General features: G+C 39.1%; 5 protein-coding genes across 5 annotated transcripts in view; 3 read left to right on the top strand and 2 right to left on the bottom strand. All coding sequences in view use genetic code 11, as the record gives it.

Moving 5' to 3' along the window:
* Positions 1–3,526, top strand: part of EGR_09512 (CD9 antigen) — a gene marked incomplete at both ends in the record, with an annotated part of 7,960 nt that extends 4,434 nt beyond the window's left edge. The window contains 4 exons of the mRNA XM_024498761.1: positions 2,017–2,118; positions 2,603–2,698; positions 2,995–3,078; positions 3,470–3,526. Coding sequence (XP_024346813.1) covers positions 2,017–2,118; positions 2,603–2,698; positions 2,995–3,078; positions 3,470–3,526 — 339 coding nt within the window. The remainder of the gene's footprint in view (positions 1–2,016; positions 2,119–2,602; positions 2,699–2,994; positions 3,079–3,469) is intronic.
* A 900-nt stretch (positions 3,527–4,426) lies between these two features.
* EGR_09511 (Charged multivesicular body protein 2b) lies at positions 4,427–5,492 on the bottom strand (the record flags this gene model as incomplete). Its single annotated transcript, XM_024498760.1, has 3 exons — positions 4,427–4,708; positions 4,774–5,175; positions 5,436–5,492. The coding sequence occupies 3 exons, from the start codon at positions 5,490–5,492 to the stop codon at positions 4,427–4,429; spliced, it is 741 nt and encodes a 246-aa protein (XP_024346812.1).
* A 252-nt stretch (positions 5,493–5,744) lies between these two features.
* EGR_09510 (Ataxin-3) lies at positions 5,745–8,654 on the top strand (the record flags this gene model as incomplete). Its single annotated transcript, XM_024498759.1, has 7 exons — positions 5,745–5,866; positions 5,911–6,076; positions 6,204–6,512; positions 6,658–6,864; positions 8,070–8,118; positions 8,248–8,330; positions 8,637–8,654. 7 exons carry the CDS (start codon positions 5,745–5,747, stop codon positions 8,652–8,654), a joined length of 954 nt encoding a protein of 317 aa, XP_024346811.1.
* Positions 8,655–8,798: 144 nt separating this feature from the next.
* On the bottom strand, positions 8,799–9,764 carry EGR_09509 (Radial spoke head protein; the record flags this gene model as incomplete). The annotated part of the gene is made up of 3 exons (XM_024498758.1): positions 8,799–8,959; positions 9,029–9,338; positions 9,372–9,764. 3 exons carry the CDS (start codon positions 9,762–9,764, stop codon positions 8,799–8,801), a joined length of 864 nt encoding a protein of 287 aa, XP_024346810.1.
* A 1,799-nt stretch (positions 9,765–11,563) lies between these two features.
* On the top strand, positions 11,564–20,155 carry EGR_09508 (Golgi-associated plant pathogenesis-related protein; the record flags this gene model as incomplete). The annotated part of the gene is made up of 9 exons (XM_024498757.1): positions 11,564–11,798; positions 11,831–11,902; positions 12,063–12,239; positions 12,421–12,533; positions 12,604–12,702; positions 16,011–16,112; positions 17,630–17,771; positions 18,977–19,057; positions 19,887–20,155. The coding sequence occupies 9 exons, from the start codon at positions 11,564–11,566 to the stop codon at positions 20,153–20,155; spliced, it is 1,290 nt and encodes a 429-aa protein (XP_024346809.1).
* Positions 20,156–20,757: the final 602 nt, after the last annotated feature.

The following is a 20,757-nucleotide window of genomic DNA, read 5'->3' as shown; positions in this document are numbered from 1 at the left end:
ATTATTCTTTTGAGAAATAATTTGTCCATTTTTCAAGATTACTTCTTTTAATTTTGATAAGCTACCATTGCCTCTGTTTTGGTATTGTCCCGAGAACTAACCAACAATGAAAGAGATTCTCTTTTTACTGAGAAGTATAGGTGTAGCACTCCGAGACCTCCCTGAAGACGCAAGAAGGCATAACGCTCGGGCAGAACGGCTTGAGGTTATTGATATGGCCCGGAGGCCAGTCCACCTGTCAAAGCTACAATTGCGGAACCCTAAGTGGCCTCACTACCAAACAAATAACCATTGTATTGAGTAGTCCCTCTCCTCTTTTAAGCATCGTCGCCAAAGCTCCCTTTGGTCACCCTCTCGGCACTGCGAGACAAACCGTGCCTGTCATCAAATTTCCATGCATTTAAGGCGATACTCCCTCTTGCTAATTCTACCGGATCTGGCGTTTCGTCCTGTATACGAATTAGGTTCGGAAATGCGGAAACCTGTTGAGCATCATGCGTATCCGCCGCTAGTCGCAAAAGCACTGACCTCAAAGCAGAGTCAAATAAACAATAGGAAGGAATTTAACGTAGTTTTGTTGGGGGAAGGGTTTCAAGTTTATTCCTCCTTGCCATTTTTGTTCTCACCTCAGCGCTGCTCATTCATATCTGTCTGGTTCTAACCAGCTAGCAGAGAAGTGAAGGAAGTATCACGAATTCACACAATTTCTATCTTCATACAGATACAGTGGACAGTTCCTTGATGAACTTTAGCGGATGGTTCACAGCTAGTGTTGCTTCCCCTGCTAAAAGCCTTCCCGCAGACCGCGGGACTAGGGTAGTTGCCGAAAAGTAGACGTCATATTCAGCCCTTCTCTTAGGCGTTGTCACCGATTCTCTCATGCGCCGTATATACACTTCTTCCACCTCACTAAGGTTTATCACCCAGCAGTGGAAATTAGAATATTTATCCTCCGAGATCGGGTTTACTTTCTGCAGCCACTAATGTAGCGCCTTAAGTCTTCCCTGAGGTCGAATGAAGACGCAATACTCGGGCGGTAGTTCTCGAGGCTACTGACATGGTTCCAGAGGTCAGTTCAAGCGACGAAGGTACAATGATGGGGCACTTAATTGTCTCCTTTACCAAAACCGAGATTTAAACAAACAAATGCATTTCAATGCATTGCAATTGAAGTTAAATTTTCGTCAGGTTTGTTGTCTAGTATTTGGATGATGTACGATGTGCTTTAGCAGAATGCACCACCCGCAAACGTTTTTCGTAAACAATTTTTTTCTGGTGATGAATCACCTTAGGATTGATTCAGCACGTCCAGAAAGACCTTCTTATTACAAACACAGAATCACACCTCTCTTTTGATTAAAACTATTTGTCATTAACGTGCCGGGATATCTTTTGGCCCTGCTCAACACAAGTGATGGTGAAACGACTGCTTTACATCTACGGCTCCCACTTACATTCCATGCATTAACAGATTTTAGCCAATACGCTTGGGAGAATATCATTTTCTTCACCAAAATGGAGCTTTATGCATTCAAGTTTGTTTACAAACTGACTTGTGATGAGAAATGACTTCGAGCATGGACGTAGTGCTAAACGAGCCAATACATCGCTGGTTATCCTCATACGATTTGCTCACTGCCCAGCTTCCCTCCTCCCATCCACGGAAACACACATTACTTTATCCACACAAATCGAGACTGTTTGAGTGCCGCCTCACCTTGTCTACTAGACAGTGGATCACATGATCCCATCCGGGAATAAGTAAACAATGGAGTAAAAGTAGCAAACATGTGAACGGAGGTGACTACGGCTGGGTGTTTTGCATCTTGCATGAAATCGGGATTTAAATCGTGCTTGTGTCTTGTCAAGAAGGGCTGATGGATGCAGACTGTAATAGTAATTATACTAACCAATAAATCCATACTGTTCATTACATGGTGTCGATCTTATAAAGCTGAATAAATAAGGTAAAAAAGGCAATATGTGTACTAATGGCAAAAGTTGGCTACTCTTTAGCTTCCCGTCTACCTGCACAATTCGCTTGAGAAGTTGGTACGGAGCTACAAAACGGACTCTAATTCTGACGATATCAAGTTGCTGGATTTCATTCAAAATAAGGTAGTCTACAAAAATCATGTTTCCAATTTTTCCTCTCTTTGATGAAATTGCGCATGTCCAGGACTTCAGCATTAAAAGTAAATAAAAGGCCGATTAAAAGAGCTTATGTACACATTGGCAGTATTTTTAAATGCTGAAATATATAATAAAAATTCCCACAAACTTCACTCAGTGGACGGTATTCAAAACATTTACTTAAATTAGTATGAGTAAGGAAAAATGTTTCCTATGAAATGTGTACGCATGCTTGTTAAATTGCTCAGAGCAGTAACATTTAAACATTTTTCAAAATTAAGGTGATAGTGTAGTCTTTAAAAACTCGAAGCGAACGAAGAACGAATTTTGGTGTCAGTGTAGCTGAAATACAGGTTCATACGGTCCAACAAATGGAATATGAGTAACATCGGTTTAAAAATAGCCCGTTTCATGGACAGTATAAATCTTTTAATGCATATTTTTGGTATGAAAAATTCATATTTTTTAGTTTGCCTGCTGTGGTGCTGTTGGGATTGAGGACTTCTCGGGTTTGCATGTTCCCGCCAGTTGTGGCTCAACCATTACAGAGCAGACTCAAAGACCAGTAAGCGAAGTCATTACCCAACCAACTATGTTTTCAACTATAGTAATAGACCTTCCAGTCATATTTCGATACCTTAGTTCTATTGGGAATTAAACCTACAACATTTAATAATTTTTTGGGTTTTCGCTACAAATTTGTCCCACAGAGCCCAAAAATCCCGTTTTTATTAATGACATTAAGGTTGAGAAATACATTTTAGTTGGCCAGGAAGCCCCTCTTCTTATAACGAATAACTATAGCAAAAGCAACGAGCCAAAACTGTGCTTGTGTTATCGACATGAATACCCCTTTTTCAGGGATGTCAACCCAAGATTCTTCAATCAGGGCAGGAGAACCTCTCGACAATGGCAGGCATTGGTATCGGCTTTGGTGTTATAATGGTAAGCTGCATACTTGAGACGAGATGCGGTATTTGAGACACTGAGTACCAACCCATATATAGCATCGAAAAATAGCAGTCTTTAGCGTGTGAAATCCGTCGTAACTAATGGCGTAACTGTCATATAACTGCGTGCAAATGTATTTTACAATCAATACGAACCTCAAGCATCATGTGTGGTGTAAAGCAACAATTTGCCAGGCATAAATTACATCCTCATTATCCGAAAGCTGTAAGTCTCAATAATAATACAGGCAACTAACAGATTTTCTACCAATTTTAGTAAAATGGAAACGTTTTCTAACCAAAACTCTTAAAGGATTAAGTAAGAACATTATGACAATCAAAATAATTCCAAAGAGAAGGCGACTTTTTTCTTTTAAATCATCTAGATCTGTGGAATGGTCTTTTCCTTGATGCTGTGCTGTGCTCTTCGGGAGATTAATTAAGATGGAATGAGGTGGATCCCTACTGCCTCCGCCTCCTTAACATCTCATGCTGCTACTCCCAAGTACCATGACATGTCTTCCAGTTCTGCACGCAACTTACGTCACTAGCCTGCCTCTTCCACTTCTCTCCTGTACACCGGCATTTACCTACACTCCTACCTATATAGGTACCCTATTCTGTTTCCTTACTTTAGACCTCTATCTGTTATTGCTGCATTTGCCAATAAAGGTACATTTGTGAAGTGTAAAGAGGAACTTCTACCTGTATTCACTAACAAAAGTGGGGATAGGACATGATGTCATGTGTAACCCAAAGGCAATGGCTCTGCATTCAGTAAGGCAAGAACCCAGAGGGGAGGTAAACTGCTTCAAAGAAGCACAAATTGGCAATCAATTTTTGCCAAAAACTGAACCAAGGTGACGTATAAATGTGAGGATCTTTATATAAGCGCCTTCTTACATTCAGATAAACATTCCAAGACATAGGGGGTTAAAGGCGTTTGGAGGTTTAACTAATGGTTTAGCATCGAATGCTAGAGAACAAATAGACTAAAGTAACAAAACCGCCAAGCAAATTTTACATTTAATAGGCGTTTGAAAACGCACAGTTGTTTATTTACATAAAGAAGTGCCAAAAGAGTCCAAATCCAGAAATGTATTTGCAAAAACAACATCAGTAATTGTAAGCTATCTTTTTAAAGTACCAAAAATTGAAAGACTATTAATGAGCAGAAAAGGGGACACAATGCTTGAGTAAAAATGGACACCAACTGGATCAGAAAATGAGTACAAACCTAACATGTAATAGACGAAGTAATAGCACTTAAATTAGACAAAATTAATAAGCTTAAAAGTCTGTTGAAAAAATTCTGCAAATCAAAAGACGAAGTGGTGAGAGACCTATGGTCTACGCAGTCTTTCCAGCCGCGCCGTGATATCAGTGCTATCCTGATCGGCTACGGGGACGCCGGTCGATCCCAGAGACCGAGTAGACGCATTCGGCAATTTTTCACTCAATTCAGTACCCATTTCGTCAAGAATTTGGTGAATAACGGCTTCCCCCTCAGAGTCATCAAAGCTATAAGACAGAGCATCATTCATGGCCTCTGCTCTGTTCGACATTTTCATAATTTCCTTAGAATATTTTTGCATCACCTGGGCGCTACCTGATTTTTCCACCCTCTGCATAAAAAACGCAAAATAATGTAAAATTCTACGATTTCAAAAAGTAATGTGCAAGTACGTACCCTATTCATCTTAGTCATCATTAATGTGGTAGTTTCAGCTGCTTTTGCGATTCTAATATTGGACGCGCACACTCTCTCCTGAGCAAAAGCATCATTCATCAGCAAGCCCATCTCTTTGTTCTTAGAAACTTGCTCGCGATTGTTGACAAGTTGTCTCGCCAATATAGAACAAGACTTTTTGTCCCCTTGTAAGGCAAGGCGTCTAATTTCATTCTTAAGTTGAGCCTCCTTAAGTTGAAGTTGATTCCGGTCTCTTTCTAGTTCCCTTCGTGCTGTTCTGTTATTCCTTTCTGCCTCTTTTAGTTGTTTTTGCAGTCTTTTCTCTCTGGAAAAGATGTTTGAAGAAAATCCCAAATTCGTGTAGCAGTCGATAAAGGTCAAGGAAATAATCACTTGGTCTAACTAAGCAAGACTTACAAACTGCAATTAAGTATAAATATGTGAAGACAAGGAAGGAAATCAGATAATTAAAATAGTAAAAAGAACTTTTCACACCGTTCACGGAATTTTGGTAATGACAGAGATCGAGGACTTGGACTCATGAAACTATGTATACTTATGCAAAAAACATGCAAAGTTTATTTGTAGCTGTATCATTCTAAGACATTTCTGAAGACGAGAAAAGGAAAATGCTTGGGTATAATAATATATATTTGACGTACAGAATGTTTTTGGGCTACTAGCGTGGCCCGAAGGCCAGCCCACCCAGCGTAGTGCATCGGACTAAGTCAAAAGTGTCTCCACACCATTGTGTTACAATAGCAATGCGCCTTCCTAGTTTTGAAGCTGATAAGAGGTGTTAAAAATGATACGAAAAAGCCGCTTGAATATGCAATTTTAAATATATTGAGCTTGTACAACAATACACACCTCTATTCTGAGAGATGTTTAAGCCGCTTTATACATTTCCCAGGATTTTTAGCTGGGTAGCTTCTGAAATCATCATCATTTATTGACCACTAGTCATCTAAATGCTTTCAACCAATGGCTATGCCGAGGAGCCATCAGTTGTACGTCTTCTACAACACTTGGGCTGTGCCGCGGATGTTGTTCCATTAAACGAAATAACATGGAGAAAATTTACCATGAGCGAGTAAGAATACATTTCTACCGACGGTTGCTTTAGCAAGTAGATAGGTTTTGTGCGCAGCACTGTCTGAATAGCCTTCTACAGGGACCGTATTTTACTGTTGAATCTCTTGCGGAAATCGCGCATAATTTGGACGACAGGGAAAGGAGGGCGCGCAATTCCATGCAGTCGGATTGTCTGAATACTGATGAAACTGGGAACTTTTCTGTGCAGGTTGGTTTTTCACAATAATCCATTGCATCCTGCTGAGGTAATTGAAATGAATTTATGGAATAATGCTTACATGGCCGTGTATTACTATTTCAGAGCTAAAATTCTCAGTCTCTTGGTTTTTCTTTAGGTGATAGCAATGGCTCTTCAAAATCTAGGTCTTGAATTGGTTCCCTACATGCGCAAATCTGAGGAAGCTGAAGCAGCCAGAGCTGATCCGACATCACAACGTGCCTTCATCTGTCACTTTGATATGCATTGGTTAGCTATCCGTCGCCTAGGTCACCAGTGGTTTGATCTCAATTCTCTTCATTCTCAACCACGGCTTATTTCCAACACTTATCTCTCCATTTACCTGGCCCAGCTGAACTCTGAAAGATACTCAATATGGTTTGTCACGGGTCACCTTCCCGAATGTGAAGCCGATCAGTATTTGATGGTACTTTTGAATTCCCTAAGATACTATAAAAAGTTGAGTATGCTTTGTCTTCTACTAAACGGTTAAAACGTCTTATTGCTGTATTTGCACTACCATTTGCTTCGATCTCCTTAAGTGAATACTCTCATGATCTTTCTCACTGCAGCTGTACCCTATATCGGAGACTTATCTGACACAACCTGGTCATAGCTCGGGTAGCAATGAAACTGAAAAAGACGCCGACCTACAGAAGGCCTTGGCATTGAGTCTGCAAGATGACTTCAACGATATTTCTCTTCAATCTGTCCTCGCTGAGACAAAGAGGGAGGCGGAGGATCTTGAAATGCAGAGGGCTCTTCGAATCTCTGCACAGGTTTATTTTCTCTTTAAGGGGTTTTTGCAGTAACTTGTTTCATTTTACACCTAGGAAGGGGCAGAGCCTGTTTGGGTTCTTGGCATCATTATTTGAGACCGAATCAGGCATTGGACTCAACATGGCCAGATCGGGTCATATTGTCTTGAGCTACATTTTATGAGTCTTGTCATGAATTTATTATTGTAATATTACGGCGGATGATCAAATCGTAGATTCAGGTCTAAATGGCGGCTTTAAGTATACGGTGAATGAGGTAGCGGGCTGACAGATAAGACAGCAGATAAAAAACTGGTGGCCCTGGTCCCTTCTGAGTCGAACAAGCTGGATTCTGAAACGTGGCAGTTTGCTAAGCCATGTAAACGCGTAGGTCTCTCTTTTAATGCGCATTGGTTTAAGTCGAATATGCGCGTGAGGACAATGGGAGTTACTCCGTGCTTCAGTATAATTTAAATGGATTGGTTGCCGGGTGGTTCTAGCTTGGAGAGGTGTTTCGTGGATATGGTGCATGCCCATGATATTTGCCATTTGTTTAGTATTGAAATGGAAGTGAAGCAACGTAGTCGTTTGGATTTTCAGCTGTTACAATTTGAAAAGTTTATGGTGAGAGTGTAAGGGCTTGAATTCTCTCAATCAGGCGAGTAGAAATCCGGCAATTCGGTTAATCGTCGCATGAACGTCCGGGTGTATCGCGGATAAACTCTGGGATTGTTATCAGCCGGGATTGCCGTCGCTAGTGCTTTGTGATTGTATTTCAGCTTAGTCGTTAATTCGGGTTATTCATCGCGTGGATTTCGCCCCTGTCCCACCTTTGGCCGGTAAAAGGGGTCTGAGGCTGCTCGTGCATTACCCAATGTCGGTGTCGTCCTTACTTTACTGCAAAGATCATGAAATTTGCTTAGGATTTATGTGCTATTCTGGCTTTTGGGCTCTGCAAATTCCAGGGAAATACATTTAGGATCGTAGTAATTACACCGCGTGAAAGCCCAGCTTATATGCCATTTTTTCCTTGTGGGATGCTTATTCCTTTACTACGGGGCAACCTCAGATCCCCGAAGTGAGAGCTTTGGAGGAGGCCTTGCTATTATCTCTACCTGTAAGCGGCCCTTTAAACGAACGCACTGTTCAACGTGCAAGTTGGTATACTTTAAAAGTCGTTCCGAATGTCCTCATTAACTTGGACGCTCATTATTCTTGTGGTGCAGGAATCTCATGGCTGTGTGAACGATAATAATTCCACCCGTGGATACATTCGTGAGTTAACTTTTGGCTAAATATCTGTTAATAGCTCTCAATTTGGCATTATTTGTCGATTTTATTCTAACTGTCCGTGCTCTAGTTGAAATATTGATATCAAAAGTATGGATTTGTTCTGTATATTAGCTTCACATTTGAGAACATTGGAAGACATTGGTCGATCTGAAGAAGACAGGGATCTACAAGAAGCAATTAGATTATCGTTGCAGGTGAAATTTATTTATTGCCTTATATTGGTCATTCTTCATATATTCACTGATTTATAAATGGACCTCAGTAGTAATCCCAAAGGCGCTCCTCACGCCAACAATTACATGCCACTCTTGAAGAAAATTTTTCTTAGCTATTTGTTAGGGAGGATTTAATATGCCATGCCGCTTCATAATAGGTTAGTGAGATAAATTGGTTCCACTTGTTTCTTACACCTTGTGAGTTTATGCTCTAAATTAAATCGTACTCATTCTACTTTCAAAATGAGTTGCAATAGTCTCGGTATTTTTCGTATCTCTTTCCAGTTTCAGGACGGAAATTAATTGTCCCAATTCATCTATTCGTAACGTGGACAATTTGACCTTTAACTACTTTGCGAACGTTGAAATAAAGCTTTTACTTTTTTTCTATATATATGAATTAATAATATGACTAATTTATTTGTCGGAGTTTCGTATAGTGTTGAATTAGAGCATAAAGGGTAGGTTGATATTGTGCTCCCCACATCCAACGTAGAGACTTCCATACACGGGTTTTTCTGGTACATGGTATAAAATGTAGCCCAACCACTGTAGACTTTTAACGTAGACAACGGTGTTTCCGCGTTCGAACAGTATTGCCCAACAGCCTAAAATAGGGGTAGAAGGGTCGTTTAACAAACTAATAACGTTAAGTAGGGGAATTTGGGTGATGCTACCGCTTGGCACATCGGTTTCCAGTGTGTCCAGGAAGTCGGTCGCTTTGTTCAGCTTCACCTTGTCTTCTAAGGGTTTGTGAGGGTACTTTAAAGGTCTCCTGAAATGGAGGTACGATGAAAGTTTGGCTGCCTCCGCCGTTGTGAGACCTAGCAAGCAAGTGAGACTGAAAATAGGGTTGCCTTCATAATTCTTATTTCGAATGACTTGGCCATTTGCTAAACGGTGGAAGGAGCCTCGTGGTATTACTTGGACATCATGGTCAATTCGTTTAATAACAGCTGCCAGCCTATCTTCTTCCTTCATTTTCATCTTAATTTATAAAAATTGTATTTGACTGCCAACTTGTGTCTCTTCTTGAACTAGTTCATCACCTTTAAAGGACTGTTTCAGCTCAGTATGCTTGAATTCATGTTGGGGATCACCAGTAAATCGCATCTTAAAGTATTTGGATTTTTCTACTTCATATTTTGTTGGGATTGGTAGCAAACACCAAGTTATACAGTCCTTACTGTAAAGCGTTGTAATGTCGCTCATATAGTCTTTTCCTATACCCTGAGCAATGTAATAATCCGCCTGAACACCTTTTATTATGCCCCAAAAATTGACAATGACGTATTTCTGCTCATATCTAAGGAGAGTAAGAGATGTCTGCAATGAAGCCTTTTGTTCTGGTGTAAGAACAATTCCACAAGAACCTAGATAATCAATTTTAATGTGCAAGTCGGAGCAGTCCATCGGATTCTAAATGCGCAGTATTTTCTGTTTCCATGTTAAGTATGTTAAACAAAAATTCATGGATATTTTTAGGTCTAAAGTGACACAAGTACCAAAAAAGATGCCAAGGCGAATTTTGTAGCCATGATCCATCGCATAACTCATAACATTGCCTAGTTGGTGGCTACCATCAAATCATGATATCTATAAATGGCGAAAGTGCACTAAACCATTACTACTGAACCGATGTAATAAAGAAAGCTCAATGTATAATAACCAGGCCATATCGTATTGTAGATTTGTTAGTGGGTTCTGATGTACATCAACCGGTCCTTTTTTCATTAATATGAGTTGCATCAAGAACCAAAACGTTTAATCGCAACTTTCCCAAATCAAATTGTTGGAAATTTTTGGCTCCAAAACGCAAGAGCATCACCCTATGAATTTTTGGCTTTTATGTTTGCAGATGCGGAAGGCCTATGGTTTACCATGATTTGGTGTAAATTAGCACGATACCATCTAAAAATAGTAATAGCCTTCTTGCCACGCAAAGGGTAGGATCCATCACTAATTTGGAGATGACTCGGGGACCTGCACCTAAAAATTGTAAAACTATTTCGAAAACTAATATTTTGGTTTCTAAACCTTTTGTCAAATGTAGATAATGCACGTGCAAACACAAAAGATACTATGACTTCGTGCTAATAAATGCAGGACGAAACTTAATTGGTCTCAACTTCTCTGTTCCTCGTACTCTTAGAACGACGGGTTTGGTTTGACTTCGACTTATTTATCGGGGAAGTGAATAGGGGAAACTAGTACAGAGTTTAGGGGAGTAAAGATCCATAACCGCTCTCATGTTTGTTGGAGGGCAGCTCTGTCTTGAGGTTCGATTCGTATCCCCGTCTTATGTCTATACGGAACATTAAGACACTATAAGTATAACGACAACATGGGTTTCAGCGCATGTTTATGCAAAAATCTAACAGTTGCAGGATACTCTAAAGTGCACCTCATTTTGTAGCAGACACTAATTTCTTAAATTTGGATTTAAAGTGTTGTTAAATTTTTAAAAAGGTAATAAATCATGTGCCGTACTGTCACCTATCTGCTGTATTATTGTAATACGATAGTGTTTTATCCCTCGGTTCTGGTGAGGCGCCACTTTTGTACTTTGAATTAGCCCCCTTGTACCTTACTGGGTGGGCCGGCCTTTTGGCCCAGACACCTCCTCTGTGCCGAGTATATATTTTGCCAGTGTGGCGTCCCGGGCTCCCTGAAGACGAAAGAAGACAAAATACTCGGGTAGAACATATATTCAGCGTAGAGAAGGTGTCTTTGCTATTGGCATGGCCCGAAAGGCCAGCCCACCCAGCGAGATATAAGAGGGCCAAATCAAAGTACAGAAGTGGTGCCTCACCAATACTGAGGGATAAACCACTATCGCATTAAAATATATTCGATGGGATCGCGATGATTTGCGAATTGATTAAATCAAGAGGATGGCCAGGAAAATTTCTTGATATTAGAGCAGGTGCATTTGAACGGACAGCGGGAGGAATTCTAACTGATAGTGCATTCGTGCAAAATGAGAGAAATATAATCTTTTTATCTGCCATTCGAGTACATATGCATTACTTATTAGTCGCAGGTGGTTTAAGTCGTACGTTAATTACGCATACCTGTAAAAAGTGCCTAAAATAGCTTTTTTAAATATTTGATGTTTGATTGTATTAAAATCTTTTAGTATTTGTTTTACTACATAAATCTGCTATTTATAATTTATATTCTGTGGGGTAGTTTTATGAACTTAGTTCCTTATGATTGATAACGATGAGTTTTTTGATGAGTGCCTTAGAGAGCATAATAAATATAGAAAGTTGCATAGGGTCGAACCTTTACGCCACAGCATAGCGCTGGACAAAACGGCGCAGGAATGGGCCGAAACACTTTTTCAAAGAGACAATGTTACTAATAGCCCTCTATCAAATAAGGGGGAAATCGGTGAGAGCATAAGTAAGCGAACAAGTACCTCAGATGAGGTAGACATTTCAGGTATGCAATATTTTTTGGCATTTGTCTGCTAGGATCTGATCTCACTGCTCAATGGTACAATGATATTCGCAGTTACGACTTTGACTGCGCTACTGGTCCAGCAGGTAAAAATAGCCTGAATTTGTGCTTTCTCACCGTGACTGTAGGGAATTTGCTTAAATCATTTGAAAATTTTCATTTTTTGCCTAAGTGCTTTTTTTTAGCAACATAGCTGCGTTTAAATATTTGATCAAATTGTTATTCATTTACATGTTTGTGTACTAGGCAATTTTACACAGATGGTTTGGGCAGCTACTAGAGAGGTGGGATTTGGAAAGGCTTGCGGTAACGGACGATGCGTTGTAGTTGCTCATTACCGACCTCCTGGCAATGTTCGAGGTCGTTATAAAAATAATGTGTTCCCGCGAGTTGATGGAAAAGCAAACGAGCTCTCTAATCCTGGTAAGCGTACTACAATGCCTTATTTAGCTAATCCACTAAGTTAATTTCTGCTAAACCTGTGAATGCCAGTTTCATCTCTTTTTTTAACAGCAGATCTCTTAGCTATTTCTAACTGTCTTTCAGTTCACCAAATCGGAATATCGATCACATTTCTTTGAATATCCACTATTTTTCGTGCCAGGTCCTGAACATATTGCGAAAAAGTCAGTCACAAGGGGAAAACGTGTCGATGCTCAAGGTCAAGAACGAACGGTTGTTCGTGAAGTAATCGAAACGAAAAATGCGGACGGAAATGTTAGCCACTCTCTATGAAACTTAATATTTTATTGATACAAGTTTTCTTTTTTACAAATGCTTTTTTTAGATTCACCGTCGTATTATTGAGAGCTTTGTGGATGAAGACGACTCTGCACGGTATTCCAGCCAACAGAACGGCCTACTTTCACCACAGGCTATTCCACCCGTAAGCATATTTTTTGGGCATTGCTTATACTTTTAAACTAGGAGCTTTATTTTGCGCTCCCATTGGTCATATTTTGAATCCCATTCCTATGAACTAAAGCATTAGTTTTTTGCAGTAAGCTTCATCTTCTTTAATAATGTACATTATCTAGCGGTTTACGTTTACCAAAGTTATAGTTATGTGACTTGTTATGCATCATTTTAGTAAGTTTTTGTCTCGAGATCGTTACATAATGTTAATTTTGAAAATCTCTTCTTTGTATTTAAAAGACTTACTTGGGTTCTTGTGAAATCAATTTAAGTTGCCAACTTCTTATCCACATTTGCATCTAGTCACGTGATATACCAGTTCGTTGAAATCGCCACTGCCAATTTTGTCCCCTACCTACTTACTTTATTTAACAAAAACTGCTTGTAATCGTTTTTCTCCCCCAATTTGTTTAAAACCAAAGTTCACAAATCTTTTGGTCCTATTTGAAGTTGATATGCGTTGCAGAAAATGCAAATATTCGAAGATACATGACGTCAGTTCTAGGGGGCCTTTCTTAAAAGTGGAGAGATTTCCCACTTTTTGTCCGTTTATATTAGCCCGTGTCCAAGCATGAATTTTGACTATTCTAAACTTTCTAATAATCGTATGTTCTTCTGCAATCAAAATATATAACTTTACGAAGAAGGCCTTGTGTTAGCGATGCATTGTAAAAGTAGAACAAGATTTTGCTAGCAACTGCAAGGATTTCTTAGTAGAACTAAAGTAGTCCAACTGTTGCATTTTGAAAGGGAAATTAGCCGGCGTGTTGTGAGTGAGCTTCCCAAAAGTGTGAACAAAAATGAGAGTAAACCGTAGCATGTGTAATGTTGAATGTGCTAAATTTATTCCACCCAAATCACATCTTAAGAGTCATATAAATACTTTAAAGCTAGAAAGAAAATGAATTATGAATAATAATAAGGAATTGCCAGAATAAAATTACCATTGTAGATGTCCAGCCCATTTGCGGCTTCTTGTGATGCTGGTATAGATACTATATTTACTATATGGTAGGGTTTCTACTCATAAATTAGAATAAGAACATAAATAAGAAATAGAAGAAGACTGTTTTTATCTAGCAAACTGTCACCTTCTCCGATGTTCTCAAAGAGATGAGGAATTGCGCAGAGAAGGACTTTAAAAACTGCATTATTCATTCCCTAACCCCAGGAGTTTGATTTCAGGATGAAAATTCGACCTCAACAGACCCTGATATCGAACTTATGTAAGGCATAAATTCACCCGTTGATGCACCAGTTTTGAATACGCAAAATGAGGTGGGTGGCTGGGTGTTCACTAGTCCCCTCTCTATCCTAATTACGTCCACTTTGTCTCATTTGTTTTAAGCAACAAATTGGGTTAAATCTTTGTTTTGTTGGCCCTACAAGTAAGTAAGACAAATGGTCATCTAATTCGAATGCTCTCACTTAAGTCCGCCCTTTAGTGTCGTCAATGCATATCGCTTTTTGAGAGGAAAAAAAATAATTTAGAGAAACTTGCTACACTTTTGTCTATACCTACTTCTAAGTAGGCTGAACTTCCGGTCAAAATGAAGCATCTCAAATCGCTGGTATATAAGGTGAGGAATCATAGTGTCACATCCACTTTATATTTGGTGACTTACAGCAAAAGCTTTGAAATTGTTTTAATTTTTTTGCACTTAAATTAACCGAAGTTTTTAAAACTTAGTTTGCAGCACAGTGCTTAAAATGGTAGAGTGAGCTTAAGGTGTGATAAAGTAGTTGGAATGCACACTAATCAGTCTTTGTGACTTCTCAAAACATTTCGTTAAGTATCGAGATGAAAAATCTGCCTTCGTTGTCGTTTTATTTGTTTGTAAAAATACGGTACAATAGTCGGTGATGTTGTAACGATGCTTAAAACAGGGACAATCCTTCCACACCTCCTTTATCAAAGCACTTCCACGATTTCCATTGTAATGATGAAAAGATTGTCTTAAAATGCCTTGACTTAATTAGTCTTGTTTTGCTTTAATAAATGCACAGAGATTTTGTAAATACTTTGCTAGCTAAAGCAATCTCTGTTGATATGAATTGTTAAATTCTTGTCAAAGGAGACACAAGTAAGCTGCAAATCCCAGTCCAATGCAAAGTTTTGTGTCTGGAAGTCATGAAAAAGTCCAAGGTAGCCCCAACTCACCTCACTTTCTGTCTCGCATTTAGTTTCTACCAACTCGCTCTATTTTGCATGCAACTGTCCTGCTAGCACCAAGAAAAAAGGCAAATCGCTTCGAGTAATGTGGAGAGAAGGTAGTAGGTGAGGACTAAGTAGTAGGACCTAATGCAAGAGAATTCAAAAACAAGGAAAATTGGTGGAGAACACATCAAAGGGGAAAGGTAACGGACTGAGGCGTATTTGATGCATGTATGTATTTGACAAGCCGCTACAAATTACAAGTCATCGTAACAAGCCGTATTGACAATCGCTAAAAATAATTTTTTAAACAACTTATAGCAGTGACAAAGCTGGCTACTCAAACAAGTCTGAAAGTAATTTTGCAACTTTTTTCCATATAACTAGAATTTGATGTCCAATTGTTCCACATTATAGACGTGGATTTATTTCTAAAATAAAAATTACAATTTTTGCAAACAGTTTCTGCTTCATTGTGCCAACATTTTGAAATCTCCAGGCGTATTTGTCGGTGCACTAATCTGCTAATTTACGGGCACCCTTAAGTGGTAGCATAGCCTAAATGACTTGGATCTACGGATCATGGCTACATGAGACCACAGATGACAGTTGGTTTTGGTTTTTCCCACAGCAAATAGATGACAAGGCGAACCCGAGATTGTGAATCTGCTTTTTTACCCTTGCTGGCGTTAATTTTGAATTGTGGTAGCACGTGATCCCTCTTGACACTCGCCCGGACCCACAATGGACCGTACTAGTTAGGAATTGAGCAGTTAGCCTTTATAACATTCTGTTGTTCGTTTTCGCAAACTAGTCTCAGATTTCTGTCATTCCTCAAGCTCGACAGGGTAGGGAATCTCCAAAGTGGCCGCTTGTGCTAAAAGAGGAGAATTAATGTTTTTGTTCATAAAAAGCGCACAGAAGAATGTCATTTCTTTTCTGAGAAATCTTGCACCGAATTGCAAAGACACTGGTTTTGCTATTGTACCCCTGCATCTGTACCGCTAAAATGTGGGCGCTTTTTGAAAGCTCAGTTTCCAGTCCACAGTAGCAGTGTTATAATCACATCCTCTAAGGATTATGAAAGTTGGTGGCTGATTTTTTTCCTTTGTCAAAAATTTTAGCGACCATCAAAGCAGTCGCTTTTGGAATTCTCCGAGGATGTGCTCAAAATTCACAACCGGTACCGAAGACTCCATGGCGCACCCGATCTCGTTCTCAGGAGCGTGAGTTTTCCGTTCCATTTTGAACCTATCCATGCAACAAACTGTCAAAGTTTGCTGCTGATAAATCACAACTTTGCTATTTACTCAAATGCAGTGATGTTTTTTGCTTAAAACAGATTGCGTAATCTGTAATTTGCAAGCTTTAACCACAATCCGAAGTGAATTTTGGTGTAAAAGCACATTTATTCTGTGCTACATTCATAAATTTCAAAGTAATCATGATTAATGAGAACAAGGAGTATTTTAATAAGTAAAATAACAAAGATGAGCTGGCAGCTGAAATCAAATTGACTTTCCTTTGGTGCCTTAGTCACATTCCTTGTGGTAAATAAAGAGTTTTGGCTTTTCCTGTCACGTTTAATAAAACAAAAAAGACTGAGCTGGGCATTCAAAGTTTGGTGGTATTTCGGTCTTGGTATTTCCGCCTTAAAAATACTCTTTTGCCCTAGTACGTCTACTTTGTCGAAAGAGGCATGCCTTGTTTTAGTGGTTGAGTCTGCAATTTCTACTGTGTGAGACGAGGTTTTAGTAGTTTTTGACTTCCAAAATTACTATGCAACGTAATCTCGAGTGGCTCAAATTTCAACACAATCGGAATTCAGTGGTTCGAGGTGTCCAAAGTGATTTAAAAATGCATCCATGATGCCAATTTATACATCAAAGCAGTTTGTAAAATGAGATCTTCGCATGGGCAATGGTTTGCGCATTTCCCTATTTCCTCCAAATTGTGGTACATTAATTTTGATAGAGGTTAAAAGAAAAAGGGATAATAGGATTGATCGCATTAGCTAACCTCTTAAAAAACCAACTTGAGATTAACTTCACGGGGATAGAGGAGCGATGCCGATCTTTTGATAACCAGCCAAAGGGCAGTGCCAGTCACAATGCCGTTGAATTCATAATGTCAGGCAGGAAAATCAACCTTTTGCATCTTAACAGTAACTTGCTTGTAGACTGATAAGATTAATCTACCCAGCATAAAAAGGAAAACCTGATGGAGGAGATTTCTTGCCTCGTATCAGGTGAATTAACTACTTTTTTCCGTTTTATTCCAAACAGCCCAATGCTGTTTGTATTATGGATATGGAAAAGCCTCACTTTTTAAAGATAGATTTTTAAGGCTGCTTGTTATTATTATCACTTATGCGGCTAATTTTTTTTATTAAAAATACACCTCAAATCGCAATTTTTCAAGCCATTAATCAAGATACGGTGTTACAAATAGCTAATTAATTCCTAAGCAGAACCCGTAGTCAAGATAGGCAGGTTTTGGCACAAAGCGGGTCTAAAATACCAAAGATTTTGATTTTGATGTATCAAAATAGAAATCACTTACCTTTAAAATACACGACGCAACTAACATTTACCAAATATTTGCATTGTGAAACGTAAAAAAGCGGATCCGCATTTGATAAATATCCAAGTAAAAATTGTGTTTAGGGATTTTTGATACTCCTCCAGGTGAAGCTTCCACACTCAAAGAAAGGGCCTCTTATTTACTCAAACTTTGGTTTCAGCGACTGAATGCGATGGCACAGGAATGGGCGGAGTTTCTTGTTGATGAGATATGCCTTTCCAACAGCGGATTCACCATCGATGGAGTACGTCTGGGCGAGAATATCACCAGTCGATGGTCCAACGGTGAACTAGAGGAGTCAGGTTAGTTGGTCTCCCGCATACTAAGAAGTAAGGAATAAAAGTGGCGATAACTTATACCAAGTAAACACCAATCTGAGTCATTTAGCTGGCTAAATGTGCTTCGTGATTTAACTTTCCATTGTTAGAATTAAACTTAGCTGGCAAGAAGTGTGAGGGATGCAGTGCAGACATAGGAAATTTATCTAAGTGATACAGCCCACTTATGTCACGGAACTTCTGGATTTACTATGCAGTAAATAAAAGGAAATGGGGTTTTACCGGAAGGTATTTTTGTGGATTTTAGATTAAAAATCTTTAAAATTACGCTAGTAGCCGCCTTCCGCAATCGGTTGATTGTAGGAATAAATAAGTAGTAATCAGTAATTGCGATTACTTCTGGATACTGAAGGCTGTTTACAGTAACAAACTATCAAGGATTAAAACAAGCTAGATAACAACTAAGAGGAGCATAGGGTTGTGGTTTTTGAAGTAAAAACTTTATTGTTCCTGGAATCTTGTAGATGCGTTAATAATTAACCTTTAACTTAAAATTTTTTGTAGTGCGGATTGCAGCACCCCGCCCTGCGCTTATTGGTCAAGGCACTGTGATAGCATCTTACCACCTGTCTTTTTATTTGTTTGACATTTTGCCTCTAAAATCTGTCTTCCGCCCTCCATTATGCATTTAAAATGTCAGAAAAGGCAATTTGAAACACGGTGGCCGATATAGTCAGTCCAAAAATATCCATTCCCTCAATTTAAACTTTCATCGTCTGATCTGGACGAAAGGATGTAGTTGTGATACCTTGCAATACTTGAAAAAAAAAACCTAAGGAATTCCTATTCTTTTTCATCTTTCGTCTTTTTAACAAGTTGTTCAATACACTTGCTGCCAGTGTCACACATATGTGACGTGTGTTCTCCATTAGCTTTTAGTAGATAGTTTTAGTTATTTAGGACAGTAAAGCAAATATAAGATGATCTATATCTTGAAAGGACTATGACTTGGAGAATATTCCAAATGACATAGTTTAAACAGATCACATCAGTTGCGAGCTACGGTAGAGGACGCGGTAAGATATTAGGCATAATTCCGTAAAATTCACTTGCTTTCTTGTCAAATCCAAACCCTCGATGGGTATGAAATTTAATGAGTGGTTGGAAAATAGGGTTGCAGTTTCATCCTCATTCACATTACTTGTTTTGCCTTTTTTTGCGAATTTCAGCAAACGATGTGGTCTCAAACTGGTACCAAGAGTCGTCTCGATTTAAGTACGGACGAGAACCGGTCAGTATACAGGGTGTTGGTGAGTCCCAACATAAAAACGCAGCCAGACAAAGTGTTATGCGAAATAACAACAATCCAACCTAATCAGATCTGACAGTTCACAGAGTAGATTTACTTGGATTTACTTGTTGAGTGGTTGAAGCAAATGCTTCTACTGTGAAGGAAGCACTATAAAGTGGGAACTATTCTACATTTTGCATCGGAATCCATCTATTTTTAGCAAAATTTCCTCAAATTAATAAAAGCATGTTTTGAAACTCCTAACAAAATTGCATATAAATATTTTTTTCGTAAGAAAATGAAAACCTCTGTTAGGACACAAGTGGAAGTGACTTGGTGAAGCTCTCTGTAACCTTTTTCTAGGTAGACGTGAGCTGGCTGTAATATTTTGTCTCTAGAAGCCAGAAATAAAGTCAAGCCCTGTCCTAGACTCCTCCTTTTCTACCCCACTTTTATTTTTTTCAACTGTCTTGTCTATCCCTCACCCAACCGTGAGATTGTGTGCTGTTGAGGCATGCCTAGATAAGTAGCACCATGAGAGTACGGAGAATGGGGATGTAGTAGGATATCCCCCTTCTCAACATATAATTGGTTATGATGTGCGGATTGATACCAGATTTGTATCCCAAAGTGAGGGAGGTGGTAATTCCGATGAATAATCCGTGAACAAATGGCTTCATTAATCACTCTCAAAGCTATTTGATCGCTGCCTTAAAATAACCTTCAAGCAGTAGTCAAAACTGCGGATGCATGAGGGATTTAGAAAAACCTTGTTTTTTTTGCAACTAAAATAATTACTTCTAATATTTTTGCCTACCGCGATGATAAAAATGATAATTTCCCCACAGGCAACTTCACACAACTGGTGTGGGCCTCCTCCCGAAATCTGGGCGTAGGGCGAGCCACTCGAATAGCTCGAAACGAGGAGTCAACAGCGGAGAAAAACCGCCTCCTTTCCTCTAAAATCGTAGTTGTCTGTTTCTACTTTCCTCCCGGCAATGTGGCCTCTTACTTCAATGACAACGTTCACCCCCCTCTCGTCGAAGAGGGCACTTCCGGTCAATCCACCTCCGCGTTTACATCCAATCAGCCTTCTTCACTTGCCAACGCAACCTAGTCTGCTTTTTTCATTTTATCTAATTATTACTTTTACTTCCTCACTTTCGAGTGGCCTACTGAACTTGTATTTATAACCCAAACTTATCAACAATATGCACACACATGCACACAATTTCTTCTTGCTCAACGCCACCAAATGCACGTATTTTGAATACTTCTTTATGCTCTTTGGACTTGCATTTGACCGGCCAATTTACAGAGGTGGTCTTTTAATTCCTGAAATTAAGCAATTCTTTTGTTTAATAGTTTTCAAAATTCTTTAATAAAAACGACTATTTTTTGTGGCAGGAACCAGAAAGTCAGTGAGGCTTACTTCCAAACAATCGTCTTTTCAAGTTAATCAAGCATGACAGTGGTTGTTGTGAAGAATAGAATTAACTACAGGGAACGGTCAACTGGTACGTTCTATCACTATGGTTGAAATATGTGTAGATCTACATTTCCATAAACTGAGGCGGATTCGCTACCAAAATATTGTGTAGTATGAGAAGCAGTAGTACTAGAAAAACTCGGGTAATTTCATCCAAGTCCCAAGAAGCACAATTACTTGTTATTGAAATGCGGGTTAATAGTAAAATTACTTTGCTTTAAATAAGCAAG

The sequence above is a fragment of the Echinococcus granulosus genome, assembly GCF_000524195.1.
Source record: "Echinococcus granulosus chromosome Unknown EG_S00151, whole genome shotgun sequence".
Lineage (NCBI taxonomy): Eukaryota > Metazoa > Platyhelminthes > Cestoda > Cyclophyllidea > Taeniidae > Echinococcus > Echinococcus granulosus.
The sequence above is the reverse complement of the archived record's forward strand: the minus strand, read 5'-3'. Positions and strand labels throughout refer to the sequence as shown.